Source organism: Podarcis bocagei (genome assembly GCF_964188305.1).
Source record: "Podarcis bocagei genome assembly, chromosome: 3".
Taxonomy (NCBI): domain Eukaryota; kingdom Metazoa; phylum Chordata; class Lepidosauria; order Squamata; family Lacertidae; genus Podarcis; species Podarcis bocagei.
This window is the reverse complement of record NC_138127.1, coordinates 100,607,025-100,629,839: the sequence shown is the minus strand read 5'-3', so window position 1 is coordinate 100,629,839 and position 22,815 is coordinate 100,607,025. Positions and strand designations below refer to the sequence as shown.

Sequence of the window (22,815 nt, the reverse complement as noted above, 5' to 3'; positions counted from 1 at the left end):
GTGGTGTCAGCTACTACTACGGGTCTCTCCTCCGTGAGGTGCTTGGAATCCACTCCTGGCATACCTGAGCAACCAGGCTAAGCCATGAGCTGAGCACCGGAGAAGCAGGAAGGGACGAGTTTTGTGGTGCTGACAAGGCCCTGCCAGCAAGGCTTGAGGTGTAGAGGAATCAAACTCTAGCAAGTAAGTGTCCATAGCCTTCACACACTTACCTCAGTGTAAGTTCCATCGAATACACCGAAACTTCTGAGTAAATGTGCATAAGATTGCATCCATAAGCCTTGCTGAAAACAAGGAAACTCATTTTAATTATGAGTGTCTTTTGAATAGACATATAGATTTGCATTGTTAGCCATGACTAACCTTAGCTGGATTGGGATTCATCTGAATGTATACAATCAGTATATATATATTTCTAAGTTGTTTAACACTTGACAAACGTATAAGATGCTATCTTTTTCAACAGGAAGTTGCTTTGAGAAACACACAAGAAGTTCATGCGCCTCCATCTCCATACTATTACTCTGGTGTCATCGGAGATATAGAAACTTTGGGATGGAATAAGTATGCCATGTTTAATAATTGTGATCTTGAATAAACTGTTTAGTAAATTTAACATGCTTGTTCCTGAAGAAATAGTATTTTCAGGTTTCACTAATGGGTTATTATGTTTAAATAGCTTTTGTTATTATAACTAGCCTTTAATTAAGTTCTTAACATAGATTTTTTAAAAGGTCTTAAGAAGAACCTACAGGTCAAATCTTGTTTCCAATTGAAAGTCTCTTCCACAGAGTTTATGTAGTATGTAATTGGGATTCCCCTCAGGGCAGTTAGGGTAACTGGTCTTTGACTCCATTCTTTTTTTTGCTGGTTTCCTTAAAAAGAAAAAAAAAGAAAAGAAGAAGAAAGGACAAATTGAGAAAGTCAGAGCTTTACTCTTACTTTCCCTCTTCCCTGATTATTATAGGGTAGACAGAGGAAGGGGGTCTTCCAGAATAACAGATGCAAAACGCTATCCTAGTTACACAGGAGTACTCATTTCATTCTTGGAGGAGGTACATCATGCTGTGCCCTGATAGAAGCTACAAGGCTTTATCTTCCTCCCTGTATCAATTGGCTGGGGAAGGGTGGCAACCTCCAAAGCAGCTGTGCGGAACCAAAAAGGTAGTGAGTGGGTAGCAAAATGCACATAGGAGAAAGCAAGGGGTAACCTCTGGAGCTCCAAATCCATCTGTACAAGTAACATTTCTTAATGCCCTCCCATGGACAGAAATCACTTGTCTCAAACCTGGCTGACATAGAGAAAAACAACTCATGGTACAGAGCCCCCTCAGAATCCCACTCTGCACACACCCCTCTTCATTTGCTATTGCAGAGATCTACACCTTGAATCCTTATCCGGAACCATGGGGTAATAGTTATGTATTGCATATAGAAGGACTCTGTGGGTTGTATTCAGCTAACTTACTTGGAGTCAGATTAATGGACCTATGTTAGTCAGTTTACGCAGAATACAATTTCCTTTATTGCAACCCTACGAATGGGGAAGGAGGAAGTGGTGGACACTGCTTCTGCTAGGGTTGCCACATGTCTGGAATTTCCCTGATATACCTGGAATACTGCAGTCGGAAGCAGTGTCCGGGCGTAAATTGGCAAAAGGTCCAGGAAAATCTGGGCATATGGCAACCCATGTCGGCAGTGCCGTTTTTGCCAATTTTCCTTAAAAATAGCTCAAAAGTGTCTTTATTTTGCTGTTTTGCCAAAAAAAGCTTAACAACATAAAACCATTGTGATAATTATGCAGTGGAAAGGGCCATAGCTTACTTGTAAGAGCATCTGCTTTGCATGCAGAAAATCTAAGGTTCAGTCCCTGGTATTTCCAGGTCAAGCTGGGAGACAGCCCTATTTCAAACCCAGAAAGCTATTGCCAGCCGTAGACAATACTGAGTTAGATGGACCAAGGTTATGACTTGATATAAATATGGCAGCTTCCTGTGTTCCTAACATTAACAGTAACTTGGAACACAGCTGAAAGCAAAGCTTCTTCTTGTACCCAGTTCTGTTTGCATTTCTGTTTCATCTGACTCTTTTACAGTAGAACTTCTGTATGCATAATCTGTAGTGCAGTGTTTCCCAACCACTGTTCCGCGGCACACTAGTGTGCCACGAGATGTTGCCTGGTGTGCCGCGAGATGTTGCCTGGAGGGAGGCGGGCGAGTTGGGCGGCGAGAGGCGGGGCGGCGGCGGCGTGGAGAGGCCGCCCAGCGCGGGGCTCTCGCCGTCTGCCTGCCTGGCTGCCTGCGAGCTCGGCGGGCAGCGCCTCCGTCCGCAGCGCCCGCCTCGCGGCTCTCATTCCCTGCCCCTGCCAAAGCTCACCCAGCCAAGCCGCGCTCTCCTTCCTGCCTCGCTTTGCTGCCTCCTCCCCCCCCCACCCCCAAAGCTTGGAGGTTCCCCGGCAAGGGGGAGGGGAAAAAATTGAAACTTACACTTTCGTGCGTCCCTCCCGGCGTGACGCTGCGCGCTGACGTCACGGGGCTGTAATGGTGGTGTGCCTCGAGATTTTTTTCATCAAACAAGTGTGCCTTTGCCCAAAAAAGGTTGGGAAACACTGCTGTAGTGTGACTCAAATCTTCTGCTACTTGTTATCCATTGAAATTTCACATAATCTAAAAGTGGTCTTCTTGCCACAATGCAAGATAATGCTTTAACAAAGATTACTAATCGTATATAAATTGCTGTGCTGAATTTCCTACTGTACCTGTATTTATAATTTGTTGACCGGAATAGGACAGTCCGAGCATGTAACATCGATCGTGGCCTGACTGCTAGGTGATGGATGAGCACTTATATTATGTTTTATTATGTGTTTTGTATTTTAAATATTGAATAACTTTATTGTAATATTTTGTAAGTCTGAGACATTTTGTAAAAAATGATTAACAAATATAACATATATTAAATAATAATAATTATAATGAAAAAGTTCATTGAAGAAGGAAATCCAAGCACAAAAGTCTTCTACTTTAAGAAACTGCAAAAATGGATCAAATAGTTGACAGGAAGTTTAATGTGTAGATAAGTGTAGGCTGACAAGAACATGCTGTGTGTGCCAAAGGTTCCAGTGATGGAAAACTGAAACGTAGTGCTCACTGACCACAGCGTGAGCCCTGACACACAATGTAAATAACTCAGAGATATATGACTGCATTAAGCAGCTGGCCGGTGTATTTCAGTGATAAATCTGCAACAGCAGAAATGGCTGTCATACAGATTATTTCTGATTAATATATTTGTAACAGACTAATAGGGGTAAGGCATAAATGAAATTACACCAGAACTTGTTTCCGTTCTTCTTCCAGGGTTGTTTTTGTAGATCCTGGTTTTAGTACCATCAGGTTAAAAGCAGAAGATTCCTGTGGCCGGGAACATCTAATAACATTGAAATTAAATCCAAAGGTGAATGAATGTTTTTATGGTTTTGGGAATGGGAAAGTACATTTCTATGACTTGTGCCTCAGATATATTTTTAGTAGTTGATCTGTTGAGTAATATTAAAATTGATATACCGTATTTTTCACTCCATAACACACACTTTTTTCTTCCTAGAAAGTAAGGGGAAATGTCTCTGCGTGTTATGGAGCGAATGCCTGCGGATGGCGGGGGGATCTGCTGCAGTCGTGAGCAGAGGATGCATATTTCCCCTTCCTTCCCTCCTATGTCACTTGCTTTGAAGCAGCCAAGCAGCTGTGTAAGCGGCTCCTGTCCAGTTGGCTCCTTTAAAGCAACCGTGCTCTCTGTCCCTCTCTTCTCCCCACTCAGCTCGCTAAATAGCAGCAAAGTTTTTCAGCGAGCCAAGCCGTGGAGGAGGGAGAGAAGCAGAGCCTGCTTGTTTTAAAGGAGCAAAGCAGGAGAGGAGAGGAGCCTTCTCCCCTTATACCCCTCTTCTGCATCATTAGCAGCATCCTCCACACACCCCACGTGTGTTCCTTCTCCCCTTAAACCCCTTGCCTGCGTTATTAGCAGCATCCTTCTCCACACACCTCACACGTGCTCCTTGTCCCTTGAGTGCTTTTCCTTCCTTCCCCACTTAAAACATGGTTACAAAGCACGGATCCACATGGATCCTCAGGATTTTTGCACTGGGTCACCCCAAATTCACCATCAGATCACATTGCATGTCCATGGCTACAGCCTGCACCAAAAAACACACACGCACCCACTGTTTCATGGGACCGCAATGGCGCAAAAACGTTACAAAGCATGGATCCACATGGATCCTCAGGATTTTTGCATTAGGCTACTCCAAACTCACCGTCAGATCACATGTCTGTGGCCACAGCATGAACCACAAAAATCATACATCCACTGTTTCATTTAGAATATTTTTTTTTCTTGTTTTCCTCTAAAAATTACGTGCGTGTTATGGTCAGGTGCGTGTTATAGAGCGAAAAATACGGTATGTTTTAGCTAATTTTAGAATGGTCAATTAAAGACAGGTAGCTTTGTGATGTACAGTGGTACCTCGGGTTAAGTACTTAATTCGTTCTGGAGGTCTGTACTTAACCTGAAACTGTTCTTAACCTGAAGCACCACTTTAGCTAATGGGGCCTCCTGCTGCCACCGTGCCACCAGAGCATGATTTCTGTTCTCATCCTGAAGCCAAGTTCTTAACCCGAGGTACTATTTCTGGGTTAGCAGAGTCTGTAACCTGAAGCGTATGTAACCCGAGGTACCACTGTAATTGCAACCTGTAGAAGTTTCTGATAGAAAGTAACTATCCAAAGTAAAAATTCTACATCAGTGATTTTGCCAGTAGAAACTATTTAATATCCTTTTGGCTTGGTGTGGGCTTTAAATGTATCCATTTCACTTCATCATTGGTCAGTTTTGAAGCTCTCTAATGATAATGGGCTTTGTATTAGCTGAATGTTTTCCTAGTTGAATTTTATCTACGTAGAAGTGGCCTTCCCTTGAACAAGAAACAACTCCCTGCATATGGATTGTTGTTGTTGTTTAGTCGTTTAGTTGTGACCCCATGGACCAGAGCACGCCAGGCACTCCTGTCTTCCACTGCCTCCCGCAGTTTGGTCAGACTCATGTTTGTAGCTTCGAGAACACTGTCCAACCATCTCGTCCTCTGTCGTCCCTTTCTCCTTGTGCCCTCCATCTTTCCCAACATCAGGGTCTTTTCCAGGGAGTCTTCTCTTCTCATGAGGTGGCCAAAGTATTGGAGTCTCAGCTTCAGGATCTGTCCTTCCAGTGAGCACTCAGGGCTGATTTCCTTAAGAATGGATACGTTTGATCTTCTTGCAGTCCATGGGACTCTCAAGAGTCTCCTCCAGCACCATAATTCAAAAGCATCAATTCTTCGGCGATCAGCCTGCTTATGGATTACTTGGCCACAATTGTGGCTCCTTGGCATGTGTGTGGAGTACAGGTTACAGATTCCCCCACCCCCCTGTAAGATGGTTTGGAAAGAGAGAGGTCTAAATGACTCCTACGAAGCGCTCTTCTGTAGCTGGCTCTGGCATGTGGTTATTTGTTTGCTTTTCATTTAAAACATTTCTGTGCTATTCTTTAGTTAACAAAACTCCCGCAGTGGTTTGCAACAGTCATAACAATATCAGATAAAAGAATATAAATTAACAATGGCAGAATATTTTTTTAAAACACACACACACAGGTAAAAAAACAGCAGCTGCCAGTAAACATAATCAGATTAAAACCTGCTTGCATGCTGAAAAGACTGGGTAAATGAATGTATTTGCTTGCTATTACTGAAGAGCTCAGCCTTACTGTTTGTTGTACTATGTATGCCGTAACAAATCTCCATGTTGTCCATAGAAGGCATATCAAGAAGATGCTTGAGACAACAATGGCAAGGTTGAACTTGTGGTCCTTTATCAGCATATACACTATTCATCTTGTTTTCTAATTTATTTTGTTAGAAAAGACAAGAGAGACAATGCCTGTTGTCTGCACTAGAAGGGACTCTTCACCAGCTATGCTTAGTAGCATGAGACTTCTTTAAAATGCAAATATCTGTTCTTTTCTGTGACTCAATCAAGTTATCCTCTAGGAGGGCACTAGGGCTCTTCTACCTCTACCAACTTTTAACTTTAATCTCAAAGTTTCTGGTTCAATTTAAATATCACCTGCATAATTGACTTCTTATTTCTGCAGCAACCTGTATGTCAGTATTTCCCTTTTGTAACAAATTTTATACTCTTAATGAGACGCTATTTGTGTTCCTCCTGTTACCGGAAAAATCCGAGGGCTCCCTTGGACAAAATAAAGACACCAACCAGGATAATTTGGAGCAAAACAGCAGCCTGTAGGCTTGGCCTTTATTGAACTGTTGCAACAGGGTGTTCCCCTCACTTGCAGGAGAGAGGAAAGACCCAGAAGGATGGTGTGCAAGACCTTATAAAAACTTTTGAAATTCCCATCCTCTAGGTCAAGCCCACCCCCAGAAACATCATGCATACATTACAGAAAGGAGGGGTTGAGGGAGGAGTTGTGGTGGTAACCTGAGTGTCCTGTCACCTGGCTGGTTCCTCCTTTCTCCCTCCCCATGAGTCACTTCCAGGAGACAAAGGGGAGTTGGCAGTTTCCTGCCCCCAGAGGGAAGATCTGATCATTTTCCTTTGTTTCAGTCCATGCTGAATCCACTCCCATATGCAAGTTCTTTGTGATCTTGATGGTCTTCTGTCTAGGACCATCAGGGTTGGCATAGCAACTGGGCAGGGCTCCTGTGGATGTGCTGGGATGGTGAAGGGATTATGGCTGACCAGAACCAGGCCACCCCCCTTTGATAATCCTTGTCATATGGAGTAAAATAAAAATGGAACAGTGCAAATCCGATTTTTCTATGAATTTATAACAGAAGTGTGGCATATGTAGTGTGTGAGTGTGAGTGTGTGAAGGTTATACAGACTGAATGATTGGGGTGGGGGGTTCCTGCTACACTCCCATATATGTGAACACTAATACGTAGGTTAGGTCACATTATTACACTCACCTCAAATTGGTAAAAGTAAACCCCTCCAGGTAGGGCATTCCACATGTGTGGTGCCAGTACTTAAAAGGCCATTTCTCCAGTCACCAGCTCCCTCATGTTTAGACAGTGGGAGGATTTGGAGAAGAGCCTCTGATTTTTACCTTAATAATTGAGCAGGCTGATGTGAGAGAATATGATCCTGTAAATAGATGTTGGTAGGTTCAGGGCAACGGTAGGATTGTCATCTGGGTCTGGTGGAGTTAGACCTGTTGCACCTTCAATTTAATCTGGTGACTCCAGTACTCTGAGCCCAGTCTCTTTTGATTCATTTTACAACTCTCACTTTAAATCTTTAAATCAAAATTCTGATTTCTTTAAGTTTAATGAGAGCTTACAGGGTGAAATTCCAAATCCTTCACTGCATCAGTTAAAATGTTCCTTGCACAAAATAGCGGTCCCATTAAGTCAGATTCTTGCAGAAGCCAAGAGTGTTGCAAATTCAAATTATTTTGCACTAATTCTTCATAGCTTTGTTTTATCTAAAGTGAGTATGTTGTTGGAAGAGGAAGTAACAATTTTAGTTTTACTGTGCAGTGACCAGATTATGCAAGTTGCCAGTTGTACCTAGTGGTCATCAATCAACTCTGTTTCACAAGATTATAGTGATGAAAGGATCAATTGTGTTTGTCCTTTTTAAAAATGTGTCTGGCATTTAAACTTGCCAAGGGAGAAAATTAATATATAAAACGTGTGCTTGGTGACACAGGGATTTGATTTCTGGTAATATATGTAATAAATACACTATGCAATGATGCTCATTCATGTTATTTTTTATTTAAAGAATGTCAAGCAGAAAATGTTTGGGCATAGTCCACCAAAACTAAATTTATTTAAATCCCATTTTTTCAAAGTATATATTAAATTCTGCCATTGCAATCAATAGGACGTATGGTACTGAAAAGTGCTCAGTTTTGGCTGGATCTTGCCTGATAGTATTCTAAAAGCTATGCAGGGGTTCTGCATTTTTGAAGAGCTGTTCTAATATTCCTACATACAATGCTTTTTCTTAATAGGTGTTAGAAGGTTCTTGGTGTAGATGTGATACTGCCAATCTAATCATGATGGGGAGAGTACTACAGGCTTATTTTCTCTCTCCTTCCTGTTCCTGTCTCTGTGAATTCTACTCTCTTCCATTCTTGAAGGAGGTTTATAAAATGCATGGTGGAAAGAATATGAATAGAATTTTCTCCCCTTTTCTATAGTACTAGAAGTCTGTTTATATATACAATGAAATGGATAGACAGAAAAATCAAGAAAGCACTTCTTCTCATAACACATAATTAATTTATAGAATTTGCTCCCGCAAGATGTAATGATGGACATTGGCTTAGATAGCTCTAAGTGGGGATTGAACATATTAATGAAGGATAAGATTATCAGTAGCTATTAGTCATGATGGCTAGGTGAAACCTCTCTGTTCAGAGGTAGTATATCGCTGAATATCAGCTACTGGGAGCAATAGTAGGAAACGCCTCCTGGCCCGTTTGTGTGCTTCCTGGAATCCTCTTGTTGAGCACCATTGGAAGTAGATTGTAGGGTTAGATGGACCATCGGTCTAATCCAGTAAGAGCTCCATTTATGTATTTATGTTCACCCCATTCTCTAGTTTATGTTAGCAAATGCTAACCAAAGGCCTAAATCTCTGTGGAATGATAATCCTGTATCTGGGTTGCACAGCACCAGATTTTATGAGAGTGGTGAAGTGATTGAATGTTCCTCCACATGATAACATTTCCTGCACATGGAAGAGAAGATGGAACCCTTCTCCCTAACATTTAATTGATTGTGTGGACTCCAAAGTGGTATAACTCAGAAAAATGGATTAGCTCCTCAGTGGAAACTAGACCATAAAAAGGAGGGCTGGGATCTGGAGAAAGAAGTAGCCTATAGGTAACTCCCTGTCACCTTACCAAAGTTAGAAAATTGCTATTGACGCAACTGTATTGGGTTTATTATTCTGGGTAGCAATTCAGCAAAGAAGTATTGACATGTTTGAATTGTTGGGACTGGGGGCTCTGCTTAAACTCTGTTTTTAGGAGGCTACATGATTTGGCTACACGATTTGCTACCAAGAATGGAAGTCAGGGTGGAGGGCTTGTGGGCCCTTTTCCCCCTCTAATTCAAGCGCTGGTTGTAGGCACTGCATTATTTTAATAGACACTATATGAATGCCTTGAAAAAGGACTATTGACTAGTAATATTTGTTGAAAATGTCCATGATTTTTTAATATCTACTACAAAATAATATGTTACTATATGTAACAATCCAGGTTTTATTGAAGACTACAGTGAACTCTTCCCCCGCCCCCAATTCAGATCCACGTTATTGTGACTTGGTTTCGTTTTCTGAGTCCATCATTATGGCAATAAGCTAAAAACATAAAGTAGAACTCATATTCTTAAAAGCATAGGGCAAGCCCACACCTTTCTTGATAAGTGAGAGTGGTGTAGTCAATCCTGTAAAAGGAAAGCAGAATGTTAACTGACATTGGGTTCTTTAAACTCAGAAGAATGATTGTGTTAGTTTCTTGGGCAATTCATTGTATTTTGTCTTTAAAAGGCTGAGAATAAATGCAGATGTGCTTGAACATGGGGTTGTGTGTGTTAGTAGGTATAAAACACATTTTAAACGATTTAGGTCTTCCATAAATGTATCAAAATTGCAGGCATATGATGTTTAGAAAATCTGGAGTACTTAAGCATACAGTAAGGAGTACTTGTCTCTTGCACAACTGCAATCCTAACCACAGGGTGTAAATCTCACTGATCATCTCAGTAAACATGCCAAGAATCACATACTTACTGTTATTCCTTTTTCCCTTCCATTGTGTGATGTTTTGAGAAAAGTATACCTAACTGGTACAGAGTCTAGACTAATTTTCACACTGACTCTTTTCTATTCTATCCTAATATATTTTCTCTCTAATGCAGTAAAGGCTGAAAAGCTAATAGTCTGCACATCTCAACCCAAACTGTCCTCTATGGTCAATCATTTGTCAGGAAGTGGGATGACTTAACCCAACACCTACTGTCCTACAGATAAGGTGTGTGGCAGAAGAAAATCGTGCATGCCTTCCCTTCTCCAGCTGTATTTCCCTAACCACTCCCTCTTCATTTTGTGACTTGTTCAAAAGTCATTAGTGTAACTGACTGAAAAGAGCATGATAAACTGACAAAGCATAAGAGCTTTTGCAAGCCATAAAAGTTTCCTTTAAAAATGGAAAGTACAGCAGGGGACATGAACCATGGTAGGTGTAATAAAATATAAGTGTAAATTTGAATACCAAGTAGCCAGAGAAATAAAAATAAATGTAAGTGTAGCATAGGTGAGGAGCAGGTGTGAGAATCAGTGAGAGATTACCAGAAGCGGATATAAAGTTATAGAGAAGCTAAACTTCATTACCATAAAAGCCAATTGGATGTGGTCTACTACTGAATTAAGTTTAGCAGGGACCATAGTATTAGAAAACAAAGTAGAAGGATAATACATTCAGAGTAGTAGGTGGCAAGTATCCAGGATTAATGTTGGGTGGATTCATTTGGGAAGGTTTAAGTTGTATTTATATTTAACCTCACTTCCTCTTAACACCTCAAATGTTCGTGTTCTGCCTTTTAATCAAGAGTTTTATGAAGGTGGATTAGGGGAAAGGTAGTGGTCTTTTCATCAGCGCTTCTCTTTCAGTTTCAGCCAAACTTGGTTTTCTACATTGCGTTCAGTTGCATGTACAAGTCCATCTTATATCAGTAGGACTTGCATTATATAAATATGTATGTATGTACAGTTTGTGTGAGCACTGAAATAAGTGGAAATTGGAGCATTAACTTCAGTTATGCTGGATCAGTCACCTCTTGTTTTCTTCCCATATGTTCCAGAAAACTTTAGTTATGCATATAGCAGTGTTGTTAGGTTTATGTGAGGGTTTGATTAGCTGCTTGTGCGTGAAAACGTGCTCCCTCAGAGTTTGTGCGCCCCCACAAACCTCCGTGTGTGACGGAGCTCCTCAGACATGTCTGCTCTAGTCACTAGTAGAGTCCGACAGTGGCTGTCTGCGGAAGCGTTTCCAACAAAGAAGTTCCTTAACGGAAACGCGTCTCCTGGACTCACGGCGTGACAGTTTCCTGCGAGGTATGGGTCTCCCTATGGGAGACTCCGATACCTCCCCACTGTTTTCGCTGGAAGCCTCCCTGAGCCCTCCCTCCTGCTCGCATTCCCTCAGAGACCCACTCCTCCCCCTGCTGGTCCCTGCTTCAGCAGTTGAGTCTCTTTCATCCTGCCTGAGTCCCTCCACCACCTGATGCTCTGATGGCAGTTCCCTGACATCCACCTCCCCTCCAGGGCCCCCCTCACCCCCTCCCAATTCCTCCCCCCTGGGAGGTGAAGGGCTAAAACCCCGAAACGAATCTTCCTCATCTTCTGACGTCTCGAACAATTCTCTCCATCGATCGTCGTCCTGGCCAGCTGAATCCTCCTCCTCTTCAGAATCTGGGAACCCCTCCAACTCCTCTTCCTCGTCGGTGGTGGCAAAGTATTCCCTTCGGAACCTCGCTACAGGCTGAGGTTTACGTGGGAACCTCTGATGAAAAGTCTCTATTAAAACCTCGTCATTGACATCCTCTGCCCTAACCCAGGTGTTTTCCGACTCCGGTTCCCCTTCCCACATTACCAAATACTCTACTTGATCTCCCTTCCACCTGGAATCGAGGATCTCCGCTACATGGTAGCTGTGTTCCTTCTCCTCCATTGCTGGTCCCCTAGTGACCCTCCCCTCACTGTCTCCTCTATACGGTGACAGCAACGACCTGTGAAAAACTGGGTGCAGCTTCATGTGGTTCGGTAACCGGAGCCTGAAAGCCACTGGATTGACCTGCTGTATGACTTCAAACGGACCCAGCCTTTTGGGTCTTAATTTCTTACAACCTCCTTTGAATGGCAACCCTTGGGTTGACAGCCACACCTGGTCCCCCACCCTGATGCTTTCACCTTCCCTTCTGTTTTTGTCTGCTTGCCTCTTATATTCCTCCTTAGCCCTGTTTAAGTTGAGTTGGAGCTGGCGATGGATCGCTTCCATTTCTTCCACGAACTGTTCTGCAGCTGGAACGCTCCAGTTCTCCCCCTCCCCCCCTGGGAAGGCTCTGGGATGGCACCCGTGATTAGCCAAAAAGGGGCTCATCCCCGTGGACACGTTCTCTGCATTGTTGTAGGCAAATTCTGCCAACGCCAGCTTCTCCACCCAATCATTCTCTCTGTCATTAACATAACACCTCAAATATTGTTGGAGAACCCCATTTGCTCTTTCCGCCTGCCCGTTGGTTTCAGGATGACGGGCCGTCGAGAAATTAACCTCTACATGCAGTAAGCTCATGAGCTTCCTCCAGAACCTGGAAGTAAATTGTTTCCCTCGGTCTGAAACCACCCTCAAGGGGGCGCCATGCAACCTAAACACATTCTCTACAAACAATTTGGCGGTTTCTTCTGCTGTAACCGCATGTGAGCAGGCTATGAAGTGGGCCATTTTAGTTAACAGGTCTACTACAACCATGATGGCTGTTTTCCCTCTAGACCTTGGCAGATCAGTCATGAAATCTATTGCCACTGCTTCCCACGGTCTCTCAGGTGTGGGCAGTGGTTCTAATAAACCAGCCGGCGCCTGCCTCTCCCCCTTGGCTCTTTGGCATTGTTCACACCCTCTCACATACTCCCGCACATCTTCCCTGACCTTGGGCCACCAAAATTCCCTGGTAACCAGCCACATGGTTTTGTGTTGCCCAAAGTGCCCTGCTGTGGGGCTATCGTGCAGCTGCTTGAGTACTTTCTCCCTCAATTCCCCTTCAGGTATATATAACGCTCCCTTATAATACAATGCCCCATTTCTCTCCTCAAAACCACCGGGTTTGTCTTCCTCCCCTCTGAGATCCCTGAGTTTCCCCTGGGCGTATGCATCCTGCACCGTACCCTCTACCAATTCCCTTTGCCCCACCAAAGTCGCCCCACACACCCAGCGGTCCTCTGGAATGATATGGGTTTCTTCGGGTGCTCCCTCCCCCTCCAAATATTCAGGCTTGCGTGAGAGAGCGTCCGCCCTAACATTCTCTGGGCCTGGCACATAACAAATCTCAAAGTTAAATTTGGAGAACTCTTGGGCCCATCTCAACTGCCTTTGGTTGAGCACTCGCGCCGTTCTCCAGTACTCTAGATTTTTATGGTCCGTGCACACTTGCACTTTATGTTGTGCACCAACTAGCAGATGCCTCCATCTCCGGAACGCCTCATGAATAGCAAGCAGTTCTCGGTCGTACACCGTGTAGTTCCTCTCGGATTTGTTCAGCTTCCGCGAGAAGAAGGCACACGGACGCCACTCCGACTCCTCCTTCCCCGGCTGCAGAAGAAGCACCGCCCCTATGGCTCTGTCAGATGCGTCTGTTTCAACCCTTAGCTTCTTTCGTAAATCCACATGCAGAAGTTGTTCTTCAGAGGCGAAGGCCCTTTTCAGTTCCTCAAACGCTCGCCCCGCCTCCGCCGTCCATACAAACTTCTTCTTACTGCTGAGACAGTCAGTGATGGGCGCCGTCAGATGGGCGAAGTTGCGGATGAACTTACGATAAAAGTTTCCAAACCCTAGGAACCTCTGCACATCCTTCTTGGTTTTGGGTGTTTTCCATTCCAGCACTGCCTGTACCTTGCCGGGATCCATGGCCAATCCCTTGTCTGACAGGCGGTACCCCAGGAATTCCACCTCCTTGGTATGGAACCGACACTTCTCCAGTTTGACCCACAGCCTGTTGGCTTGCAGTCTGCTCAACACTTCTCTGACGTCTCTCACATGTTGCTCCTCACTCTCAGAATACACCAACACATCATCTAGAAAGGCAACGCAATTCTTGTAGAGCAAAGGGCCCAGCACGTGGTTCATAAAAGATTGAAAACACGCGGAGCCTGCTTGTAATCCAAATGGCATAACGAGGTATTCAAACGCCCCCAAAGGGGTAAACATGGTGGTTTTCCATTCATCCCCTTTCCTTATGCGTATCAGGTTGTACGCCCCCCTTAGATCCAGCTTTGTGAAAATCTTTCCCTTCCTCACCATGGTCAAAATATCATCAATTCTGGGCATAGGGAACGCCACCGGTTCAGTCACTGCATTCAGCCGCCTAAAATCACATACAAGTCTCGGCTTGTCCGCATTTTTTTTGTCCACAAAGAACACTGGGCTCCCCCCTGCTGCTTTGGACTCTCTGATGAAGCCTCTCTTCAGGTTCTTGTCAATGAACCCTCGCAACTCCTGCATTTCCCTGTCTGACATGGCATACAACTTGCCCACGGGAAGCTGTGCTCCAGGGAGTAAATTGATCTGACAATCAAAGGGTCTATGAGGTGGTAGTTGGTCAGCTTCCTTCTCGCTGAACACGTCGCTGAGATCTGCATACTGTGGTGGTACCTTCACCTTTCCCATTACTTCAGTCCCTGCTAGGGTGGCTTGGGCCCCTACTGAACCCTTCTCCCCTTTGCAGTGTTCTAGGCAATGTGCTGAACCAAAGGACACCACTCTTTGATGCCAGCCAACCAGCGGATCATGTAGAGCTAGCCAGCTCATTCCCAAAATAATGGGAGCGCCTCCCAGGGTGGCCACATTAAACGCTATCAGTTCTGTGTGCCTTGCCACCCTCATTATCATTGGGACAGTCTGCAAGCGGACTCCTCCTCCCAACAACTCCCTGCCATCAATCGTGGTCACCTGCAGGGGGTTGCTTAAAGGGATGGTCTGTATCTGGTGTTCAGCAACAAACTCCTTGCTCATAAAATTGCAGGAGCTGCCTGAGTCCAATAGCGCCTTTATTTTTAGGGGGTGCCCATTCTGCAGCTCTAGCGACACTTCAATCACTAGAGCAGGTCGAGGAGCTTCTGGCACGGGCACTTTCACTGCTCTTTGGCCTGGCTGCAGTGCCCCAATTGTGGCAACCAGGCGTTGGCTTTTACCTGCTCCGCTCCCCCTTCTTCTCCCCCCTCAACAGCTCCCACCATCCCTTGCCATTCCTTCCTCTGGGGGCAGACTCTGGCAAAGTGGCCTGGCTGTTGGCAGAGATAGCATTTCCGGGGGCCCTTTCCCTCCTTCTTAGCTCCCTCGCTGGTTTTTGAAAATGCGCGCGCGCGCGCTGTTCCGATTTCCATCGGCTCTGCCGGCGGGAAAGCTGGCTCAGGAATGTCTGGAATGCGGAACTCCTTCCAACGTTCCCCTCTCCCTTCCCGCCTCTCCAAGGCTCTTGCCTCCTGCCGCGCTCCTATGGTCAGCGCAGATTTGGTCAGCTGATCCATAGACTCCGCCCTGGGGCTCCGTGCCAGCTCGTCTTTCACCCCCGAAGAAAGACCTTCTTCAAATAGCATTTGAACGGGTGCCGCCGATAAATCCCAACTCAGTCTGTGAATCAGCATGGTAAACTCAGTCCAATATTCACGGACAGATCGACTCCCCTGCTTACAAGCCATTAGCTGTCTGCGCACCACCCCTTCCTCAATATCGCTGGAAAACATGATATCCATTGCACGAAAGAACTTCATTGTGTCCTTTAGTATGTCATTGTGCGTTGCCATTAGGGGTCGAACCCAGTCTCTAGCCCCTTTCTCAAGATGCCCAATTACAAAAGCAACTCGCGATTCCTCATCAGGGAACTCATCGAACTGCACATTAAGGGCATATTGCATCTCTGTCCTAAAAGCATGGTAGTCCTTGGGGTCCCCCCCAAATTTCTGCACCAATCCTGGTACCTTTCTGGGGAATTGAGTGGCTCTCCCCTTCTTGTCTGCATCCTGAGCCCTTCTCTCCTCCAGCCTCGCCGTCTGCAGGGCCAGTTGAACCTCCAACGCTCGGTATCTATCTTCCAAGCTTGGACCAGCTCCAGCCCCTGCTCCTCCGGTTCCGGTTGGTTCGCTCATGATGCCTTCTCTTGCACAGGCAGCGTACAAAGACTGTCGGACTGCTGTGAGGGTTTGATTAGCTGCTTGTGCGTGAAAACGTGCTCCCTCAGAGTTTGTGCGCCCCCACAAACCTCCGTGTGTGACGGAGCTCCTCAGACATGTCTGCTCTAGTCACTAGTAGAGTCCGACAGTGGCTGTCTGCGGAAGCGTTTCCAACAAAGAAGTTCCTTAACGGAAACGCGTCTCCTGGACTCACGGCGTGACAGTTTCCTGCGAGGTATGGGTCTCCCTATGGGAGACTCCGATACCTCCCCACTGTTTTCGCTGGAAGCCTCCCTGAGCCCTCCCTCCTGCTCGCATTCCCTCAGAGACCCACTCCTCCCCCTGCTGGTCCCTGCTTCAGCAGTTGAGTCTCTTTCATCCTGCCTGAGTCCCTCCACCACCTGATGCTCTGATGGCAGTTCCCTGACAGTTTATTAAGTTTAAAACTCATCTTGGGGCTCAACTTGTGACAGGTGGCCAGGAGATTTTTGTGACAAGAAAATGCCCTACTTTGTCTTTGCATATATAGAAAGAGATTGTGTAACATATTATATATAGGATGCACATAAGGCAGAAAGGTTTTTTCCTGTTAATATTATGTGCTTCCCAAAGAGGTCTGCTTTCAAACCCCAGAATACCTGGTTTATTCAAATTTTATTTACTCTCAGGGGTGGCCCATGTCTGCGATGCCCCTGCTGAAGCCTTGTTCATTGGGGTTATGCAGCTTCGGTTTCCAGATTCTGGTGAAATCTTGCAATAATCCTGTGAGATTTCACTGGAAGCCACTGCAGCTGCTTCTCCAGCAGGCGGAGCACACCTGTGTGGAGCCTCTTGGATTCTGCTGCCTGAGGTGGCTGCCTCACTCTGTCTCATGGATGGGCTAGTCCTGTTTACCTTTGTCTTCAACTTTGGATTTATTTAAACTAACCTCAGCTAAGTGTATGCTTACATTGCCAAAAAAATAATAAAAAAAATCACTCATAAGGTGTAAAAATGTTGAACTTCCACACTTCTGTCTCAGTATCCCACAGAACCACCAGATTGCCTTGTGGACTTACCAGTTCAGTTCTCTGTCTCCTGGATTCCAGAGGTAGGCAGCCTTCCTTCTTTTCTCCGGTTGTTAACGAACTTACCTGCTTAGCCTTCTGCAAGGACCTTGTCTAACATAAACTTGAGCTCTCTTCCTTTTGTTCCGTTTATGTGGAAAAAATAACATAATGAACATTTTATATTCTATGTAATCAACTTAGAGGTTATGTGTGATTAAGCAGTATATAAATCCTGTTACATAAATAAATAAACTTAGTTGTGTATTTAGTATTAATAGGACAAAATCCAGAGAGTCAGTGGTCAATTTTTCTGCACTTCATAACAACAACAACAACTATTATTATTATTATTATTATTATTATTATTATTATTATTATACCCCAACCATCTGACTGGGTTGCACCAGCCACTCTGGGCAGCTTCCAATGAAGCATAAAGGAAAACACCAAAACATCATAGATTAAAAACTTCCCAATACAGAGCTGTGCACCTGGCCCTTTAGTGGCACAGTTACCTCATTCTGGACCCGGGAGTCCCCACATACTGTTTCTGTCCAGAATGGGGTATCTTCTGTCTACTTGGGACTCAACCTCTATCCGTTAACCACCATCCATCCAGTGGGAAGTCAGAGCTGTTTCAAATGCAACATTTGATATGTAATGAAGCTCAGCTGCCCAAAGAAAAGTCTTCAAATTCCATTGGCTGGTCCAAGATCCTTGCATGTCAGGCTGTAGACGATGAATATTATTATTGCTATTATTTTAACTTAAATAGCTTCCTATCAATAAATATTCCCTGGGTGACTTCCAACTAAACAATATATAATATGCAAAGCAAACAATGAAAGACAATGAGAAAAATTATGTGCAACAGACAGCCATTCTTTAACTGAATATACTGTTTAAACTATTCACATCACAACTCTGATAGGTCACCCTTGAGCCCCAAACTGTGTGGTTCCAGGCAGGCAACCAGGTTCTTTAGAAATTAGAACTCTTCAAAAATGAGGAAAGGTCAAAAAATCACCAGGAAATAAAACATGAAGGGTCATATTCCTGTAAGATCCCTGAGTAACCCAGGAAAAACAAACATGGAGCATGGAGAATAGTCAAAGGCTCAAGGGGGGGGGGAGAGAGAGAGAGAGAGAGAGAGGGTAGGGTGACTAGCTGGGGTTGAAGCAACCGGTCCTGGAAATGAAGTTTTAAAACATTGCATTTCCAGGCAGATTGAAGAGCATATCTTGAGAACAAGCACTTAAGTCAGTTACCAAAGGGGAAGGGTTATATGAAACAAAGGGAAAATGGGCAGTATCCAGCAGAAGGAAAGCATTACAAGACATGCTGAATGAGTGTAGATATGATGATACAAGTTTCCCACCATAGGATGCAGAGGGTAATCTTAGGATGGAGCAGTGAGGGGTCCTTTGTCTAGATTGGGGATAAGGAGCCTGGAAAATGGGGATAAGAAGCTCCAGCCAACATACATACATATATTCAGACATAATTTTATATGCATCCCACCTTTCCACAGTTCAACCCATTCACAAGGCAGCTTACAGCATGAAAAAACATGTTTCAAAAGTAGTCACAAATAAGATATGATATGGGAAAGCTAAACAAGAGAAAGACATAGCTCAGTAGATGAGTGTGTGATTTGAATGCAAAAAGTCCCAGGTTCAGTCTCTGGAATCTCCAGGTGGGACTGGGAAGACTCCTGTCTGAAATCCTAGAGAGCTGTTGCCAGCCAGTGTAGGCAATATGAGCTAAATAGTAGATTCAGTATAAGGCAGTTTGATGTTTCTAATAGTGAAATGACCATCATAATGCATTAGAATACAGTATACAGAAATCACCTTGGGCTTAGGACTGCATAGCTTTTGTGAATTCAGACTGAAAGATAAATCAAATAATTGTCATTTCCATACTTTTCCATTTCTGTCGTGGTGGCTTGCCAGCCTCCCTGAGAAATCCACTCTTTTTCTTTCTTAGGTGCAAGTGCAACACACTGACTGATACTAAAATGTTATCCCATGAGCAGCAATCTAATGTGAATTCCCAAATATTTTGATGTCTAAAGGTGCTGAAAATCTTTGAATTTGAATTCAATATAATTCTTTATACGGGGAGCTGGTATTTATGATGGCTGTAAATACTACACTCTAACCCAGTAAAAAATATCGTTACTAGGAATCATTTCATTCCTGTTAAATATAGAAACTTGAGTACCATATATGATTTGTATAGAATTAATAGTTTGTCCTGTTCATGGGATGCCCCCCTCTGGTAAGAATGCAAAATACTTAATTTTCTAAAGGTTTCTCACATTGAAAACATTATTTTGCTTATTTTTTTTAATGTAGTGCTGTCAGAGAACATGGTGCTTTACAGAGCAGCATAAACTCTGTCATGCATGGCTGTGTGGTTTGTGAAAGTTCAGGGTGCACCAATTTGGAGAAGTATTACAAAAGGCCTGAAAAAAGCATCCATATTCAGTATCCTCCTGCAAATTCCCCAGATGGCATTATAGGCACCATAGGTTATCTTATCAAGGGTGTGCAACTCTTTCATAATTTGAGGCATCTGTATTGTTCAGTGTTTTAGACAATGAGCCCTTCTCACATCCATGATACTCCATTGCATCCCTCCCTCTCTTTCCATATTTTTCTTCTTCCCAAAAGTCAGTATTCTGTGGCTACTGAACATGCTCTGTCCTCACTAAGACAGGGTTTTGTTTTTGTTTTGTTTTTTTCATTTTTGTACTTTTACAAATCTTGGTGCTTTCCCGACCTGATATTTCTGTCTCACGTGTGAGCTGTGCAGTCAGACAACCAGTTTACATATTGTTTTTCATTACTCACAAAGAGAGAGAAGTCTTTTGAAACCATCAGCCAGGACATTAAGACTCAAGAGATAAGTCCCGTTATGCTTACAATTCTATTTTGGAATATCAGATTTGTAAAGTGTTGCATTGATTGCCTCAGTGCCTTTGACATATGCTGTGTCTGGAAGATTTGGGCACCGCAATGTAGGACAGAGTCTCCAACAAAAATGTGCTCTCCCAAGCCCACATTCCCAGCATGTTTGCACTCCGTCTCAGTGATGTCTGCACTGGCTTTGTCATGTCCACAGAATGGAAGATGGCAAGATCCCCAAGGACATGCTCTACGGGGAGCTGGCTTTAGGTCTGTTGGCAGATCAACTCTGTTTTACAAAGATGTCTGCAAATATGACATGAAGGCTAGCAACGTCAGCCCGGTTGTGTGGGAATACCTTGCAGACAACCACAAGGCCTGGAGAAAGACAGTCGGGCTGTGCATCCAGAGGAGGAATGCCGTCTGGGAGGAGTGCAGAGAGAGGAAATGTCTGCCCCAGCTGCAACAAAATATGCCTCTCCCGTATCGGTCTCTACAGCCACAGCAGACACGGCAAGCTTCCAACAGTTTGACTTCACCCTCAAAGAAACACTCTTCCATTGTCTCCCAAGACAGACAAATGCCAACCAAACAACTGTACTGAAAACATTAAACTGCCAGATTTTTATGGTAATGCAATCTGCGTCTGCATAAGAAAACTGCAAATGATTTTTTTCCTTGTCCAATATTATTCACAAGTACAAATAGTTGAAGTTGCCCCTTGATTCTAAATATCCAGGTTGATGGTTACTTAACTGTTTTCTCTCTCTTTGTGCGCAATGGAAAACAATATGTAGACTGGTTGCCTCTTGTTCTAGATATTTTGGGTATTCAGCATGCATGTGCTAGTTCTTGATAGGTATTTACTTCTTACATCTGTAGGTCACCTTAATGAAAACATTGACAAGACCCTTAACTCAAACAGTGCAAGTGTCACTGTTAGAATACCAGCACACTCTTGTTAAAGGGAATGTAAATAGATTTCAGGTACCATAATTGATTTCCCCCACTAACAGCTGTTTCCTATTTCATCTTCTAGTACTTTTGGACTTTAAGCTTGATGGTTGTCCCCCCACCTCTTTTTTTATATAATAATAGACATGGCTTTATGGCATCTGTATTAAAAATGGGTAATTTTCCTTATGGTCCCTGTCTTCCTGCTGGGTTGATAATGTTTTGATGTATTTTTCTTGTGCTCTGATGAGAGGTCTGCTGCTGCTGCTCTGACATATTCATTTGGATGAATAATTATAACGTGCACAATGTCAAGCTGAAGATGGTAGGGTTTTGTGCGTCATGACAAGCCTAGTAGCCAGTGCAGGTGTCTCACAGCATGATCAGTAGCAGCCAGTGTATTCTGGCTCAGAGGAGACATTTTAGAATAGTCAGAAATCAGCACCAAGGGCAAGGCGGCTGCCATTGTTTCATGTGCCAAATAAACCAAGAGCTTCCCAATGACAAGTGCGAGTACATCTACTTACTTCAGATACATACTTTATTTTTTTTCTAATTAGCCTGATAAATTTGCTCTCTACTCAGTTTTTGCCAAAATATGCAGTTAAATGCATATATTATTCAAGGGACCTTATATTAAAGCCCTCCCTTTTCCTCTGAATTTTTAGTTAAAGTACATATCCAGTAAAATATGCGATGTAGGATCTTCAAAATAAGCCTGGTGTATTTCTAGCTTCTATTGCTAAGCCTGCAATGGAATTGTGGAATATTGAATCAATAAAACACACAAAGGCTTGGATGGTTGACAAGGGGAGTTTTTTTAAAGATTTCAGATCTGATGCTTTTTTTCTTCTTTCACTGGTGGATATATCGGAAGAATCAGGAGGGGTACTGAAGAGGGGGTTCAGCTTGAGTAAATGACAAATGGAAACCATTTTCCAGGCAAATCTGAAAGAATCATAAATTACTAGGAGAAGAGACCTAGCGGGTCATCCAATCCATACCCCTGCTGTGTCAGAACCTGTTCACTGCAGTGCATTTTTCTCATGTTTTTGTCTTAATCCTCCAATCAATGTAGTGGATATTGCCTAGCCTAGCAAGTCTTTCCCTCCATTATTTAGTTGAAAGGAATTTAAATTTCTTCTTAAGTTTTAATCATGAACACTTTCTCTTAAGTTCTGTAATTGGGAATCCAGAAGACGTATTGCAAATCACTGAAGCATCTAAAATCTGTGTATTTGTGTTGCAAGATGCAGTTTGAAACTTGCAGATGAATGTTGCCAGGATGAACAACTGCATCCCTTAAGCCATAACAGTTGGGTTTTTTTTTTGGGGGGGGGGACCTTGAGGAAGCAAGAGGGAGAGAGCAAAAACTTTAGACACTCTGCTACATCATTTCCTCTAAATAGTGAATTCAATTATTAGTCAAGTAAGTGATCAGTTTGGAAGCAAACTGTGTGCTTCGGGTACTTGCTATGAATGCAGAAGTAAATAAGATTGTAAATGAAAAGAAAATGAATTTTTAAAAGACCCCAAAAGCTACCTGACAAAAAGAGGTGTGGGAGACACTCTAAAGATACCAGGTCGGAGGGAGACTTGAGTTGATTGATTGTAGTTGAGGTAAGGAATGCGAGAAAGTCTATTGAAAAACACCTCTCCCTGCCCCTCAAAAGGAGGACAGTATCCTGAAGTGGGTTAAGGGTTGGGGAGGATGCAGGCCATGAGATTTAAAAACAAAATAAATGCCCCTTTTCACTGTCCTTCAATGTTTTCTTTTTCTCTTTCTCCATCTTTTTCTACTCACACTTCCAGTGGTGTGGGGCTGGCAATCTTCTAGCGCTATATAGCACAGCAGGAGTACAAGAAAAGTGTGAGGAGGTGGTCACA

At 43.7% G+C, this 22,815-nt stretch overlaps 1 protein-coding gene across 3 annotated transcripts in view; it reads left to right on the top strand.

Moving 5' to 3' along the window:
- FANCL (FA complementation group L) overlaps positions 1-22,815 on the top strand; it is a 44,074-nt gene that overhangs the window by 11,422 nt on the left and 9,837 nt on the right. For all 3 annotated transcript variants that reach the window (XM_081188756.1, XM_081188755.1, XM_081188757.1), the window contains 3 exons: positions 467-564; positions 3,360-3,456; positions 17,035-17,103. In XM_081188756.1, coding sequence (XP_081044882.1) covers positions 467-564; positions 3,360-3,456; positions 17,035-17,103 — 264 coding nt within the window. The remainder of the gene's footprint in view (positions 1-466; positions 565-3,359; positions 3,457-17,034; positions 17,104-22,815) is intronic.